This window comes from Hyperolius riggenbachi, chromosome 1 (genome assembly GCF_040937935.1).
Source record: "Hyperolius riggenbachi isolate aHypRig1 chromosome 1, aHypRig1.pri, whole genome shotgun sequence".
Lineage (NCBI taxonomy): Eukaryota > Metazoa > Chordata > Amphibia > Anura > Hyperoliidae > Hyperolius > Hyperolius riggenbachi.
In genome coordinates, this window is record NC_090646.1 from 143,980,093 (window position 1) to 143,998,115 (window position 18,023).

An 18,023-nucleotide genomic window follows, 5' to 3' on the forward strand; every position below is an offset into this window, starting at 1 on the left:
GCATCATCTCTTCCATTTATCTATAGAACCTGCCTGCTGACCATTACTCTGGGCAGGAACAATCACTTCTCTTTTGACAACGATGAGTTCCGTCCCGGGAAAGAAATTCTCAGTTGACATATTTGAGATAAAGGCTTTCAGGACTTTGCCGTGGAAATAAACACCTTCTGACTTTGCTGCAAAATGATTTAGGTAGATATTTGGAGGAATTTATCAGCCTTGAGGTGTCTGCATAGTGGAACAGCAGTGATCCAAGGAAAGCTGTTGCTTTTTTGTGATAACAGTTTAATTATCTTAGGCTAGAGCAACCTGGGATACTCCAATGTCATATCTTATTTTTACAGAGCTAGGCCCTGAGAAAAAAAGCTACAGACATCAGCTGATCATTACCTAGACTGATCAAAAAATGGGTGTATTCAGCAACAACTGTTTGTATCATCCATCCACACCATCCATTGGCTGGCCTTGCTTTGACTAAAATGGTCATCGAAGTTAGATTTTACTCAAATATTTGCTTTTACCAAGATAAGACCCGCCATGGGGTATTTCCTGCCTGTGCCACATCCAGTCCTCCTTAGGACTGAATGTTCACACTTGCCTGATCCTTAGCACTTGCATTATACACCTATGAGCACCTGAAACCTAAGCTGTGTGGGTAGTGTAGTCTTGCTGCAGGTGTATAGATGTATCACTGAGAACAAAGGGCAGAAATACTTTTTTTCATATCATCGATAGGGTTGAGACTTGCCACACTGTATTTTACCAATCTTTATAGTCAGATCATGTTGGGGAGATATTTTTTCTCTCAGTGGGACAAGGGAAGTGCATGTGATCACACCTTATGGCATCCCTGAACTATTGTTTCACTGGACTTAACTGATCTGTAAAGCTGAATACTCATTTCACGAGACAGGAAGCGTCATCCCACGGTAATGAGTTTTCCGCGATCAAACTTCCTGCCAGTGGGTATGTGTGATGGCACACAAAGGGTGCGAATGAGAGTTCAAGTACTCTGTGTGGGAGTCATCGGGGATCTTAGAGATCAAATGATGGTCGTTGTTGCCATGCATTGCCAAATGTAGTTTGCGTAATAGTGTGCCTGTACTAACGCCGCAAAATCGCGGAAATGATCGCTTGACGCTCACAAAATCGCAAGTCAGCGGAATAATCATGTAGTGGGTACGGCCTTTAGTGGCCACTCTGCAGGAAGTACAGTATGTATACAAACACGTGGCTGCCACTTGAATGCACAGTGCAGTATGGCTGTACCATTAAGCACAGGAAATTCTATATAACCCCATGTATGAAAAGCCAAGTCTTGCGATCCAGATTTCCATAGCACCAGGCTGCTGCAGACACGTTTGAAGTGTTTTACAACCCTCCACATATGTCAGCAGCACTGTACTCCATCCATTTGGCAGTGTGGGTATAGCGACATCCTGGCACACATGAATTGGCATGGATAAACGTATTGGAATCATGTTGCTGCTAAATTCAGTGTCCTTCCTATTAATGTCCAATTTCAAAAAATATTTCCTTTTAGTTTTTGCATTGTTTGTAAAGGAAATAGAATCTTTTGGGGGTATCTCATAGGGACTACTGTATTTTTATTTGGGTGTTGTCCCTGGCAAAGACTACATTTATTTCTGATCAACATTTAAGAACAAGACAACTTTTGAAATAAGCCTGGTGACAATGATAAGAATATGAGAGTTGCTATTACTGACTTCCCTGTGAAAATCTGAGGTCACTGGCTGTAATGCTGGACCTCTGGCCATCACCTAGAATTATATGCAGACTGGCAGGTCAGATCACCGGAGATACACACTAGTTCTAAGTAGATGGTTTACCAAGGGTTGTAGCAGATATTCAGTATTGCACTAGTATTGTGTGAGACTGCAATGCCACATTCAGAATTTTCTCATAATATAATCATTATTACCCCCCCCCCCTTTTTTTTACATAGCACCAACATCTTCTTTAGCGATGTACATAGTACAAAACAAACAGTGAGGAGCATAGAGACATTGAGAAGTTCAAATTTTAGTACAATAAGGACATCCAACAAATGCAAATAATTGCATAGTTTATTTCAGAAATGACATTGGGCCCCAATTAGTAGTGATTTACAACAGGGCTGTGGAGTCGGTTTAAAAATCAGCCTGCTCCAACTCTGACTCCTCAGTTTATGAAACCACTGACTCCGACTCTGACTCCGACTCCAGGTACCTAAAATGGCTCTGACTCCTCGACTCCGACACCTCAGTCTAATAATTACCAGGGCTGTGGATTTGGTACAAAAATCACCTGACTCTTGACTCCTGACTCCAACTCCTCAGTTTATAAAAACTCCGACTACAGGTACCCAAAATTGCACCGACTCCACAGCCCTGATTTACAACCAACTTACATAGTCGATGCTTGGTTGGAGACATCATCAATACTGATACATGTTTATCCATGTTTATGTGATAAATTACAACAGAATAAGAAATGCTAGGAGGAGCTCCCTGCCCTTACGAATTTACAATCTAGAGGGTACAGAGTTGGAGACACTAGGGAAAGAGACATTACAAGAACACTATACTTATGGGTCTAATGAATGAAATGGGGCTATGAGGGTGAAAAAATATATCCCTGTTCGTGTTTTTACTTCAGCGGCTGAGTCAGGTTAAAGTTATTATAAATGCTACAGTAAAATGTTTCATGGACCTGACAGGATATTTTTAGTAAACACAAGCAATTAATTTCCTCTTAGCAAATCAGCCTCTTGGTGGTATTGGCTCTTTAAAGCTAATGGGAATAAAAAAATAAAAAAAAACAGATACATACCTAAGGATAGGGAAGGCTCTGGATTCTATAGAGCCTTCCCTCTCCTCTCACGATCCACTCATTCCAGCAGTGGCTACTCCGTTTGACTCCCTAGGAGGCCTCTGAAGTCTTCAGGAGTCCAAGTGCTCCCAAAGACAGGCGGCTCTGTACTGCGCATGCGTGATCGCGCGAGAGGGTGTGATCATGCATGCGTGGTATGAGGCAGAGAGCAGTATTCGGCCGATCAGTCAAATATTGCGACAGGGAAGCCTGCACTGGAATGTGGGAACAATGAGAGGGGAGCGGGAAGGCTCTACAGCATGGGTCCCCAACCTGGGGGCCGCGGCCCCCTGGGGGTCCTTGGGCAGATTTCTGGGGGGCCGCGGCTTCTACCTCTCCCCCTGCGGCCGCCGCTCCTGTTACCTTATGAGCGGGCTGCTGCTTCCTTCCTTATATTCCTCCAGCTGCGGCTCTCCTCTTTACAGCATGTCGTATTACAGCAGCGCTTCCTGCGCGGCTGCTGTAAGGAGCCAAGGGAGCCGGGACAGCGGTTCCCATGGTAACGGTGATGCGTATCGCCGCTACAGGAAGCCACTACCCCGCCTCCTTCCACTGTACTTGCTACACTGGGCTAACTGTACTTGCTATACTGGGCTAACTATACTTGCTATACTAACTATACTTGCTATACTAACTATACTTGCTATACTAACTATACTTGCTATACTAACTATACTTGCTATACTAACTATACTTGCCACACTGGGCTAACTGTACTAGCTATACCGGGCTAACTGTACTAGCTATACCGGGCTAACTGCTATACCGGGCTAACTCACCCCCCCTCCCCCCCCCCCCCCCCCCCCCTGGGGACCCCAGAGAAAAGTTTGGTCTGGATAGTGGGCCCCGGGCTTAAAAAGGTTGGGGACCCCTGCTCTACAGAGGACCCAGAGCCTTCCCTCTCCTTAGATAAGTATATGTTTGTTTGTTTTTTATTCCCATTAGTGTGAACCTAATTTACGGAGGTTTTCCAGTATTGGAGTAAATAAAGCCTAGCCTTAAGAGCTGGATACACACACATAAGTGCACATGCCAGTGTAATGTCTGATTGCGCTGCCCGGAAGCTCCCTTCCACACTGAGTAGCACGCATGCTCAGTGTGAAGGTAATTATGCTGCTGGAGGTTAAATAGTAAATATCTTCACTTCCATGCCTCTTACACTCACCAAATTTTCAGGATAGGGAGGGGATCCCTCGAACTAATTCTATACCAAATTGCAGCCCCCGAGACCATCTGGTTCTGGAAATAGATTACAGAAACCTATCTCGGGAACCAGCGGGTCTCGGGGGCTGCAATTTGGCATAGAGGTCGTTCTGGGGGTTCCCTCCCTACCCTGAAAATTTGGGGAGTGTAAGGCTCAACACACACCATACAATCTTGGTTGTTCAATTTTACCACTTTCATGTAGTATAAGAGATTATCCAATCAATCATTCAAGGTATTTTCAATCTGTTGGCTCTTATACTACATAGATTTGGTAAATCTGTACAACCAAGATTGTATGGTGTGTGTTGAGCTTAAGAGGTGTGGAAGCGGAGATATTGATTATTTTACCTCCAGCAGCATCATTCAATAGGAACTGTGGCCGCACAGTCTCCTACTGCGCATGCGGGGCAGCGCAACTCCACAGGCAGCGTAATCAGACACAACAGCAGCACACCCTGGCTGCTCTCGGAAGACAACAACCACCCACTTGGTCTGGCTTGGCCTAGCTTATAAGTCTCCTGCTGGGAAGAAGTGAAGGAATGAAAAGGGGACTCTCAAACCAAACCAGTCACTCATCACCGCTTTACAAAATATTTTGTGTTGCAGCCCATCATTTATTTTCGAGAACACAGAACAATTTATAACCACTGTTCTGTTTTAATTTGTTTGAAGATGACTAATGTGTTGATTTCTTATCTATTTTTGTTCATTGAATAAACACAGATGAATCCAGTCTGTTTCTTTTAATGAGTAACCCAGTTATAAATAGTTACTAAAGTACAAAATAATGAAAAAGCAGGAGCTTTGTCATTTATGTTTACTAACTCGTCATTAAAGCTAAAATTCAGGCAAACAGCTAAATATACATTAAAAATACAGGATGTGAAAACTATCTTACCTGACAAGAGCTGTTTAATTGTGTCCAGCCACTCCTGAGATTTGTATTGATCAGCTAAACAGCATTGCCTGTATACCCCAGTCTGTGGCCTCATAATTTTTCCCCTCTGTAGCTGAGAAACACAGTGTGGGCAAAGCCCCTCCTCCAACTTGCTGATAGGACAGTGTGGAGAAAGCACAGAACAAGTCATCATTCTGCTCCTATGTCCACTGTTGAGTGTGCAAGAGATTACATGAACCTTAGACATGTACAGATGTACGAGGTCTGTATTTAAAAAGCATTTGTTACATGTTTCTGCAGATCAGTTTTACCACAGTTACATATTAAAGTGGACCGAAGCTCTTGCACAGTACAGAAGGAAAGCATAGAAAAATGCACCCTGTATGTATTAACAGAGTTTAGCCTGTTTATTCTCCCCCCCCCCCCCCCCCTTATCTGTGACTAAGCTGTACAAGTTGTAATTTGATCCCTCAGGCTGTGTCAGCTAACTGCCATGGCATAGAACACATTTGTAAACACAGGATGTTAACAATATGTCTGCTTCCATGAAAGCAGGATATAAACAGACTGCAGATTTATTGCTGGGTTTGTATCCGCTGTAACAAAGAAATGTTTTTCTTCAAAGGTTATTATGCTGTTGCTTATCTTTTAGAGCAGAGAGGAAGTTCTGAGTTCAGGTCCGCTTTAAATGCTATAAGCAGCTGTTCGCCATGTAAAGCAGGGTGCAGAGTTACAGTTGGCACTCTGCTGATCCTTCTTCTGCACTCTGAACCTTCCTGTCTATTCAGTGATAAGGACAAGTGTGTCGGCTTGCATTTATGGATCAGGGCAGGTATCCTGGGCAGGCAGGAAGCCCGGTGGGAGACAAAGTTCTTGGGTTGTTTAATCATGAGATATGAGTCAGAGCAGGATATTGAACAAGGAAACACGGGTGACGGGCTGGATTTCTCAGGCTTGATTTGGCTTGCCTGTGTCTAGGACTTGTTAGAGCTGTAAGTCTCAGCACGCCTGCAGAACCGCATGTGTGTTTAATAGGGAATGTGCCTTCTGAATTGCACTTCCACATTTCATGTGATCCCTTGTGTCCCAGAGTTAGATGCAGCAATGGATAGCCACTCTATACATGTCAAGCAATAGGTTAATAGAATCACTGTGCTGTATAATCAGTTTTTAAAAGAACGAGATGGGCTTGTTCTAAGAAGTAGAGCAATAAAGCAAAGCTATAGAACAAAGTACAGAGGAAACCCATCGCTTTAAATCCCATTATGTGGGTAACAATGAGATCAGTGAAGGATATATTCTATATTGGTTGCTATGGGTTACTGCACTTGCTCTCACTAAATAAAGTTGCAGGTGTCTCTTCTGTATTTTCAGAAGTACTTTTGCTGACTAATATGGGATTAGACTGGTTATTTCTTTATAAATGCACAAGTCCATCCAAAGCAGGGTTTTATAGGAGAAACAAAAGAGAACTCATATATGTATACCAGAAGATGGGGCTGGTAAAATAAACAAATGTTATATATGATCAGCCAGTCAATAGAGGAATGCATAAAGAGGCCATGCCCCTACTGATGCAGGTCAAAATCTGGGCTGCTCTCTTGTAAACACTGTGGGCTTGATTCACAAAGCGGTGCTAACCTAGTTAGCACGCCTAAAACATTTTACATGATAAGTAGGGTGCTAACTAGGTTAGCAAGGTCTTCACAATCAGATTGCGCGCAAAGTCCCGTGCGCACAGCGCGGTGTGCTCGAAACGTCACATCGCGGTGCGGCAAAACCGGTGTGATGCGCTTATAAGGTCGCATGAGGTGCCCACGCCATGTGACCTTGTAAGCGCATCGGGTGTGCCGTTTTCGTCGCACCACGATGCAATGTTTTGCGCGCGGGATTTTGCGCACGAGATCTTTTTAACATGCCTAAACTCAGTTTAGGCGTGAAGAGGGGCTTTTCACAAGCGTGGTAACAGTTAGCACCGCTTTGTGAATCAAGCCCTATGGCTATAGTAGTGTGCCTCTAGTCAGGGACAAGGTGTCAACCCTATGAACTAGGGGAGCTGACACAAGTGCTATACAGGTAGTCCCTGATTAACTAACCCCTGACTTGCAAACGACTCACGGATATGAACGGCCTAAAAATGTGACATTTGATTCTGTGAGAACAAGGGAAAAAAACATTTTTACTAAAATACCTTGTTGGTTTTGAGAAAATCAATTTTAAAAATTCTATGAAAAAAAAATGTTTTTTCAACTGGTAAAATTACATTTTGCTGCAGTACACTGAAGGCACAGGAGGTCAGAGGTGACACAGTGGTGGGACAGAGGGGGGCACAGAAAGCAGGGGGCAACAGAAGTGACACAGAGGGGGTCACTGGAGGCACAGGGGGCATAGAGGAGGTACAGATAGAGATTGCACAGTGATTAAGCGAGAGAGATCTGTTGGCTGTCGATTGATTTCAGCATGACATTTTTTGGGAATCTGCCTCATGACGCCACCTTGCCCCACTGTCTCCCTGAATGTTAAATGTGCCCCCTGGTGCCCATGGATTAAAATACTTTACCTTTCTGGCCGCCTGCTAGTATCCAGCCTTCCAGCTTCCGCACTGGTGCCCCATGTGGCTGTCAGCGTATACCACATGATATACGCCACCAGCAAGTGGGCGCAAATGCGGAAGCAACTGAACATAAGCTGCGGGCAGATGGGTATAGCATTATAATGCATGACATCATAAGGCACATATACAATTTGGGGGGGGGGGGCAGCGCCAGGAATTTGTCACTCGTCACGATATCGCATTGACCACATCAGCCTGAGATATCCCAGCATGAGCAATTGATACATTCGACTGATTTTGGTGTAAAATCGGTCAAGTTGTCGATTGGCATGCTTATTTCTGTACCAATTTTCAACCGATTCAATAGTGAAGTGTCAGAAAACTCATGCAGAAAAATACACACAGAAAACTGATAGCCAAGTTTAAGGTGGCCACTAACGATACAATTTGCTGAGCAATCATTTACAAATGATTATTTGTATGAATGATAGGAAATGATTGTTTGGGACCACTAATGGACAAAAATCTCCTAACCAATCCAATCAGATAGACGGGATCGAACCGAAAATTGGATGGATTTCATTAATCTGATCGGATTGGTTAGGAGATTTTGGTCTATTAGTGGTCCCAAATGATTATTTGTGATCGTTCATATAAAGAATCGTTTGTAAACGATCGTTCAGCAAATTGTATCGTTAGTGGCCACCTTTAGAAGGTAATAAAAATGGCTGCTTCTACATTCCTTTCATTTCAGGTTGCTTTTAGGAGTGAATTAGATCCTTGCCATAGAGCTCTCTTGAAAGGTAGAGTGATTAATTAACTCTACTTTCCTCCTTTTTTTTTCCTGATGATTTTACTGTAAAATGAGAATGTAATATAGAGTTAGCCGACCTCTGCCCTTGTTTTAAATTGTTCCTTGTAATTCATCTTCCTGGTGTCCAGGAAGCAGCAGTAATAGGAAGCTTAAATTAATTCTTTAAGTAATGACTTAGAGGAACTCCTGCTCGTTGCATATTTTTACATGGAAATCAGCAGGCATGTAGGTTTGGGGAAGAAAGAATTAGAGGGGACAGTGGCCATAAGCTGGATAATAGCTCTGATCAGTACACAAGCAGATCATTTATGTGACGTAAGATCTGACTCCTGACCCAAGTGGCGCTGTGTAAGCTCAGATCCAGACGCCACCTACCACAGACACTATTTTAATTTTCATAATAGGGTCTTAGAAATTGTAAATCCTTGAAAATCTAATGACCAATGCAGTAATCAGTAATTTTTTTAATCTACGGTAATTTTGGTTATTTTATGTTTATGTGCACTTTATATCAGTCAGAATCCGATACGTAATGGAGAGTCAATCTCAGTGGTTTCTTTGAGGCAACTGAGACAGTGAAGTCCATTTTAGTTCTAGCTAGTTTAAGGAAAGGCCACAACTTCTATCAGGTTTACTGTTGTCGGTGTCTCAGTTGGAGAAATTCCCCATCACTTCCTGCTTCTGACAGTACAAAGCAAAAAGAAAGGTTAATTCCAATATTTTACGCTTGTCATGAGAATAGGTGATGAAGATAAGAACTTAGCAGGGATTCTTCTTATCGAGTATACAAAGTAAGAGGAATATTAATGTTGCCAAATCAATTCAATTGAAAAATATTGGGCTTGTCTGCTGCCCCTAATCTTCCACGTCACTGACCAAGAACAAGTATGCAGATTATATTATTGGACTTTTCTCTGAAGTCACAGAACTCGTGTTTGTTCCAGCTGTGATTTAGACAATCATGAAGCAAAAGGATCAACGTGACAGGCAACCACTATTTTTTATTGTTTTTTAAAGTTAAAATTACTTCTATATTTCCATTAAAGTCTAGCTAGACCCAAATTTGAACAAGCCACCTTCTCAAAGCAGTCACATAAAACTTGGGCTTCTTTCACACAGGCGGCTGAACTGCAGTTCAGGCAGTTTTTGCCCCCTAGTACCCTCCAGCTGCAAATTAATGCAGGCCAATGGCAGCATTTGTAACCCACCCATGTCAGGACTGATAGTGGCTCTGATGGGGCTCAGATGGGATTCCATGCAGTGGCAGTCTCTTCGAGTGCCAACACTAGCAGGTGCCCTGCTGGGGCATGGGACTAGCTCAGCCTGTGTGTGAAAGAAGTGTAGAAGTGCTTTAGCAGCTGATGGGAGCAGTAGCCAGCTCAATAGACTGTCATAGTTTATTATCACAACTACAGTCTAGGGCCAGTTACTGAAGGGGAAGCCTAGTGCCGGTAACTTATGTTGGGTTGATTTTGGTTGGAAGCCTATTGGGCTTATAAGTGTCTTGGGATGTGGGAGGAAACTGTTGGGGAAAACTACGGTATTATAAAACAACTTCTTGCAGATATTTTCCTTGGCTAGGATTTAAACCCAGCAATGCAGCAAGGGGCTATATGCTATGCTCATTGTATAACTGTGCAGCAAAAATTGTTGTAACTATTACTTTTAGAACTGAACCTTTGAAGTGAATAAAGGGATACCTGGCATTTTCTGCAGTTGTGTACTTATCTATGCAGACTTCAAGCAGCTTCCTGTGAGCAGATCAGATCATGGTCTTTTAAATACTCAACACATCCTATTTGTTTACTCTGCATGTATTCACTTGTTTTCCTAAACTACACGCAGCTCTACTCCGTTCCTGCTTCTCTATAAAGCTATATTTTTTTCCTAACATATTCCCAAAAACAAATTGAGCATTACTCAAAGATGGCAGCTTTTATTCAGGGTACAAAATTCAATTTTCTTGATTAAAAATATGGATACAATAAATTCTTAAAGAAAATCCTGTTACCTAGCTGGCAGTCAAAACAGAGTTTTACATAAAATGTCATCATGGAAATAGAGTGCTTCTTTAATTAAGAACTGTAACATTTGCGGAATCGTTTTCGTGGTCAGCGCACAAGATGCGCACTGACACAAGGAAAACCCTCCACACTCGTATAATTAGGTGAACCCAGGCTAGGTGCAATTCACCAGCACAGGGCAATTCCCACCGGCAGATGGCGCTGTGGAGTGCAGACGAGCACAGCCTCTGCACGGCCACAAATGCCAGATGGGAATTGTACAGATCTAAGACAATGCGGGGCTGAACAGCCCTTAAAGAGAAGAGCACAGAGATAGACTAAATGTGTGTTCCCCAAACTAGTCGCCACCCAGCGACGGTGAACACACATTCGCAGAAACAAAGTATGAACGCGATCGCGAGAGAGGCAATCGCCAGAAGTGACACAAGACTGATCAGAACAGAACACAAGAGTAGCAAAGGCACAGCAAACGACAATGAGAAAATAACGAAAATAACAAACGCTAACTAAACGCGAACACCGCACTCATTCGCAACAGCGAACGCGTTTACTGCGCGATCTCCGCACGTTAAGCGCAACAGAGACAAGCACGCCTAACTAACCACCGATAGACAAACACGAAACAGAGGACGTGAGCGCTTGCTTAACGGTTACCTCACCGAGCCTACAGCAAGCGTTCGTATCAGACAAGACAGACAAACGGACGGGAAACAGGATAGGAAAGATCCACTGCTCTTTTCGCCAGAGCGAGTGCAATCCGGGTACAGGAACAGGATAGCAGATCAGAAGGATCCACAGCCACTACCGCTAGGGGCTAGTGCGATCCAAACACGACAGACAGAAGAGGTAGCCGGTAGCAACCGCTGCTCCAGCTTACACTCCAAGAACATAGATCAGAAGGATCCACAGCCGCTACCGCTAGAGGCTAGTGCGATCCAAACAAGACAGACAGATGAACAGAAGGGGCTACCAGTAGCAACCGCTGCTCTGGTTAGCACCCCAGACAGACAGAACGATTTCCTGACAACCACCGTTGGCGACAGGACAATCGCAACAGAGAGGCAATACAGACAAAACAGATAGCAACCTAACTGCACTAGGGAAGCTGCCTAGTGCAGTCCCAAGAATTACTCTAAGATAACTTTAACAAGCAATAGCACGGCTGACACTCTAGGAGTGTTTCAACAAACCATGAAGGGATGTCCAGCAAAGGACTCTGGGAAAACATGGCTTTTATACTGCCAGCCTTCAAAGGAGGCAGCTAGGTGATTTGCATAACTAATGTATGCAAATTCCTCAGCAGCAGAGCAGATCAGAAACTTGCAAAGGAAAGACAGGTCTCTCTTCCAGAGACCTGCAGCCCACAGACTAGAGGAATGGTCAAACAGCTGTCTGCCTGTGCAGCCAGCTGAGCGGATCATTACAAGAACATAGGACAAATTACAAATTAATATTTGTTTATAGCTTAGCCATCTTCCTTTATGTTTTGTAAAACACAGTCTTGCAGTAACGTTAAATGATCCAATTCTGGTTAGTAAGATGTTTATTAATGTCCATTTCATAGTGTGGTGTTTTATTACTTTTTCTTCTCAGCAGTTAAACAAGAAGGTTTTTTTTACTTAATTAAAATGACAACCTTACCAGCAGGCGGTGCTCCGGACAGCTGGGAGATGTAATATTACACATTTTTGCTGATAGAAACCAGTTAAAAAAGGAAAAGTCAGTTGGGAGTGAAGAAGGGAAAAAAGCCCAATCCCACAGAGATACAGGATTTCTGAACGTTTGTGAGTCTAGTACACCTAACATAATGTATTTGTTTATCAAATATGCTGTTTTGTTCTCTCCACCAAGGGGGGGGGGGGGGGGGGGGGAGCAGAGACAGAAAAATCTAGGAAACTGTCCATACTCTAATACTCTCTAAAAAGGTAATAAAATATCACCTAGGAGAAAACTCAGGAGAAAAGTCAGTTGCTCTCAGTTAAAACTGAAAGAAAACTGATTTTCAAAGTAATGCCCATGTTTTCCTATGGCCTCTTTTACACTTAACGCATTTTAACTGAAATCTTTGTCACAATGCACTGCTATGGAAAAAACGCGTACTAACGTACACTAACGCACACCAGCGGATTAAGTGTAAAAGGGGCCTAAGGCCAGGGTCACACTTAGCAGAATCACATTCATTTTCCCCACTCCACACATGAAATTCTGCTAAGTGTCACCCTGGCCTAAGGGCCTGGCCACACTAGTCGTTTTGTCTGTGCATTTTCTGCACAGGAAAACAGAGAACGAATGTTACTCAATGCAACTAATGTTACTAGTTCACACATGAATGAGTTTTTCTCATGCAGAAAACAATTGACAGCAATGCAGCACTGTCAGACAACTCATGCAGAAAACTGATAGACAAGCGTGGATCCACACTAAGGCCAGGGTCACACTTTACAGAATTGCATGCTTTTCCCCATAGCACCCAATGGGAAAACACATGAAATGAAGTGTGACCCTGACCTAAGGCTGGATCCCCAATTGACAGTTTTTCAGTGCGTTTTCTCCACAAGAAAACTGAGAACCTCTGTTAATCAATGGTTAGTTCACACTTGCATGCATTTTACACATGCAGAAAATCAACTAACAGCAATGCAGTCCAGTCAGAAAACTCATGCAGAAAACTACAAGTGTGTATCCAGCCTTATTTCATACGGTCTTATTTTTGTGGAAACGCTATTTGTATGATAAGACATACTAAATAAGTTGACCATAATCCTATTATATATAATGTTGTTCTATTTCAATAGCATTTAATATAGGGCGGACTGGTCATATTTCCTCCCCGTGTGTCCTCTGGCTGTTTGAAAATGCTTTCATTAGTAGGGGTTTATTGCTGTGCTGATTGATTATACTCTGCAGTTAATATGTATTTAGAGCAATTAGAAACTGAAAGATACTTAACCTTAAGTGCTGAAATCCCCATTAACTGCACTCTCTATCTTTCTTTAATGTTCAGGTATTATACGGACGGCGGACACTCTTGACCGTGAAACGACTTCTCATTACTGGCTGACTGTTTATGCTGCTGATCGCGGTGTTGTTCCCCTCTCATCTTTTATTGAGATATACATTGAAGTTGAAGACGTTAATGATAATGCTCCTCAGACCTCAGAACCTGTGTATTACCCAGAAGTCATGGAAAATTCCCCCAAGGATTTATCGGTTGTGCAAATAAAGGCATTCGATCCCGATTCCAGCTCCAGTGAGAAGCTGACTTACAAGATATCAAGCGGGAACCCTCAAGCATTCTTTGCAATCAACCCAAAAACAGGTCAGTAAACTCCATTTTTTATCCCAGCGGCCTCTTGCTTCAGTGCTGGCAGAAGGGAAGTGCTCCCAACGTGAACGGTCTGATTAAATAAAGTTTTGATGTTTGAACTAAACACTCTTTAGTAATGTTTGCCTGTTTTCCTCCGCTGCAGTTGTATTATATATACCCGTTATGGTTATATCAGTATTCAATGAGGCTGTAGTGATAACATAATTAATAAAATTATCATTTTTTTATTAACTATTTAGTTTTTTCTCATTGCAAAATCTTTCCTTACCCTGATTTACATTCTGAAATATATCACAACTGGCAACAAATGTAGTCCTATCAGGTGGTCTCTGCTCAATATTTGTTTACTCAGAGGTCTAAAGCCAGTAGACAATATACCTGGTCTCCCAGAATGCTCTTGGGGGGAATAATTCCATATAATTAATCAGCCAAGGCTAAATATCACTGGGCTGTGTGCCAATATGCAGAAATTTATAGAATTTATAGGTATAAGAAGTGTTTCTGATGCTGAAACAAGGAAAGTTACCATAAAACTGGGTATCCTGAATCATTTGCTGCATTCTACTATATGTCACTACAGTGCCTCTTTAAAATTGGAATCCAAAAGCTAAAAGTTTTAGCCTAGAATAGACTGGAGGATGATTACAACCTCTCTATGGTTCCTATATCCCTCTCGGCCCTCAATGGGAATATTTTCCCTTATTCCCTGTGACAGAAAATGTCACCAAAAAAAGGAAGTCAGGAGAGACCTTCACATTAAGGACACAGGCAACAACAGAAACTTTATAACTGTTCTTCCCACTCTATACGAAGTGGAAAAAATGTTTTGCTAGAGTTCTACTTTAATAAAATAAATGTACACTAATATACAGTGGATTTTCTACGAAATTTGAAGAATTAGCAAATTGCTGCTTGGATTTCTAGGTATTTTAAAACCACATCCCTTGGATTTCAGGAAGCATCTCCTCACATCCTGCCTTCTGCAGTCCAGATGAGTAGTACTGAACTAGGTGTGGACTATTTGCTTTATTTTTCTTTTATTTTGAACAGAGGGAGAAGAACAATTGTCACTCACACTATTGCATTTGTCTGTGGCACAATGTGCAACACAGGATGGCACTTGTCTTCTCTCTCAGGAGGCCTAACCAGGCAGTTTACCACACAGCAGGTTTGTTCTGGCACTATGTGCCTGTCTGGCAATCGCTGGACCCCATATTACTCCTACCTCCAAGTTGCTATGGCTCTGGACCCATGGAGAGGGGTATTGTTGGGGGAAGTTGTGCAGGAGGGAACCTGGAAATTCATTTGAAGGTCACATGACGGCCAAATCTGAGAAGCCGCTCAGTAAGGGAGCTATTTTCATTGCGAGTTCACTGCTGCTCATCTGCTTACAGAATTTCATGGGAATGCTTTTTGTAATTCATGGAATGTGGCTTTGGCTTTACGTATATAAATGCCACATTCTGCAGATTACTTTTCCTGCATATTTTCCCTTTAGCTGACTCTGCTGAAAATGTTTATGTGTTATCTGATTGGATGGACAGTGTTGTGCTGCTCTTTTTTCTATGATACATCAGCATAAAAACCACTCTGATCATCACGGTTTATCACAGTCAATTGTGCAAACCCATCTGAGGGTTCTGATGAGTAACCTTTATTGTTTCAGAAGGGCTCATGCCTGTGGGTGGAGGAGAAAAGCATTATAAATGAGATTCTTCTGTGTAATTCATCTTTATCTCCTTACAGCCTCCTTTGCTATAACGGCATATACATTACTAAAAGTAGCTGCTGGTGCTTCACTGTGTCTAAACAATGTCATACACTGGAATTCCCTTAAAGGGGAACTATGATGAAAAATTGTAACATTTAAAATATGTGCAAACATATACAAATAAGTATGTTTTTTTACAGAGTAAAATGAGCCATAAATTACTTTTCTCCTATGTTGCTGTCACTTACAGTATGTAGTAAAAACCTGACAGAAGCGACAGGTTTTGGACTAGTCCATCTCTTCATGGAGGATTCTCAGTGATTTATTTATTTTCAAAAGCATTTAGTGAATGGTAGTTACTCTGTCCAGCTGCCAAAAAACTGTGTAGCGAGCAGGGAAGCTGGCCAGCATCATTGTTTAAATCCTTTTTAGGTAATATCTTTATAAAGAATAAAAGCCTTTCTGAGAATCCCCTATGAGGAGATGGACTAGTCCAAAACCTGTCACTTCTGTCAGGTTTCTACTACCTACTGTAAGGGACAGCAACATAGGAGAAAAGTAATTTATGGCTCATTTTACTCTGGAAAAAATACACTTCTTAATTGTCTATGTTTGCACATATTTTACATTTTACACTTTTTCACCATAGTGCCCGTTTAAATGTTAGCTACTCACCCAACATAATTCAGTTAGAAAGGAAATGATTATTTTATCTTAGAACATATTTTATATATTCTGGTTACATTATGAATGTTTATGTTTGACATAGTGTCATGTGACTGGATGCAGGTCTCAAATAACATTCTAGGAGCCTTCTTACTTAAAGGACCACTGTTGCTAAAACTGGACAGCTACTTCTGAAATCTTACAGGGTGGGAGGAGGAGCCCCAGTGTGAGTGTCAAACTACCAATTTAGGAGTTAATAGGGAAAAGTCTTACCTTGGTATGGAGGTGTAATGCTGGAAATACACCATCCATATTTCAGGCAGATAGATAGTTCGATAGATAACTTCCAACATGTCCGCTCTCACTTTCTATCGTTTTACTGCTCGATTTCTGCTAGAAGTGAATGGAAATTGATAAGAAAAGATAAGAGAATCGAGCAGGAAATCGACCGCAAAAGCGCATTGTGTATTCCCAGCATAAGAGTAGTTTATTAGACACCAAAAATATCCAACAAATTACTCTTACATTTCCTTACCGAGTTCAGACTTTTTCTTATTAACTCTTAAATTGGTAGTTTGACACTCCCACCTCCTCCCACCCTATATTGTCTAGTTATTACTGTATTAATAATGGCAGTATTTGTATAGCGCCTTTCTCCTGTCGGACTCAAAGCGCTTGCGAGGCAGCCACTAGAGCGCACTCAGTAGGCAGTAGCAGTGTTAGGGAGTCTTGCCCAATGAACTCCTTACTGAATTACTAATTTATTTTTAATTTATATTTATTAAGTGCCAACATATAATGCAGCGCTGGACAATAAATACATACATTGATACAAAGGATGACAGACGTAACAAGGTTATACAACATAGGACAAGTCTGTACAAGGCAAACGGTACATGATCATGTGATTTTGAGCTGGTTAGGTAGGCCCAGTAGTACAAGTACAAGGAGGTCATACAAAAGACACATGATCATGTAGAATACAATAGGGGAGGGAGGACCCTGCCAAAGGCTTACAAGCTAAGGGAGGGAAGATAGACACACTAAGTAGGGCTGTAGAACTAGTATTCAGTAGAGAGTTACTGTGTGGTAAAGGGTGGGTAGGCCATCTTGAAGAGGTGGGGTTTGAGGGCCTGCTTGAATATGTTAAAAGAGGGAGCAAATCTTAAGGGCATTGAAAGGGAATTCCAAAGGGTGGGGCAGCTTTTGAGAAATCCAGCAGATACACATGGGAGTGGGAAATGATTGGGGCAGTTAGGCAAGGTCGTTGTGGCATTGGAGAGGGTGGCCTGGTGTTTATAGGTAGGGCAGGTTTTGTGCACAGATTTGTAGGCCAGGCATAGTTTAAGTACCCCCCTTCCTTCCCTGTGTTTGTACGACACTGGGTTAGGAGTGGGTATGTCACAAGACTATACGAGGATCATTGATATGTTTGTATTGCAAATTTTGATTCTGCTATTTACGATATTAACATTTTGTTACTCTGTTTATTCATGCACTCTGTGGCGTATCATCCTAAAAAAATTGTGTATGATCAGAACCAGTATCACAACACTGAAGCATAACAGTATTGAGTATCCTATTCCCCATAGACTGTGCCTGCTGTGAATCCAGCAGCGCCAACTTCAAACAAACCCTAAAATATCTATGTAAATGTGTCATCAGTTTTACTGTGTTCTTACATCGCAGTGCAATTGTATTACTAGGGATACATCCACATTTTCATGCAATTGGGTTATCTGTCATTTATGTTTTATTGTGTTTTGAGGCTCTTTTCTAGGGGCAAAGTTTTTCAAGTTTGTTCTGGTCTGTGAGCATGGAGATGCCGCTCACATGAGTACAATGGGTAACCGAAGTCCTACATGTCCCTGACAGGACTACTGAAGTGTAAAATGCTTTAGAACAATTTTCAGCTGGTTTGTGAAATCCTGTTCATTGAACACATGAATTT

General features: G+C 42.1%; 1 protein-coding gene across 5 annotated transcripts in view; it reads left to right on the plus strand.

Moving 5' to 3' along the window:
* Window positions 1–18,023, plus strand: part of FAT1 (FAT atypical cadherin 1) — a 376,731-nt gene that overhangs the window by 175,920 nt on the left and 182,788 nt on the right. For all 5 annotated transcript variants that reach the window (XR_011030974.1, XM_068278660.1, XM_068278659.1 and 2 more), the window contains exon 3: window positions 13,372–13,686. Coding sequence is in view for 4 of the 5 variants with exons in the window: in XM_068278660.1 (XP_068134761.1) it covers window positions 13,372–13,686 (315 nt within the window). In the remaining variant the exon portion in view is untranslated. The remainder of the gene's footprint in view (window positions 1–13,371; window positions 13,687–18,023) is intronic.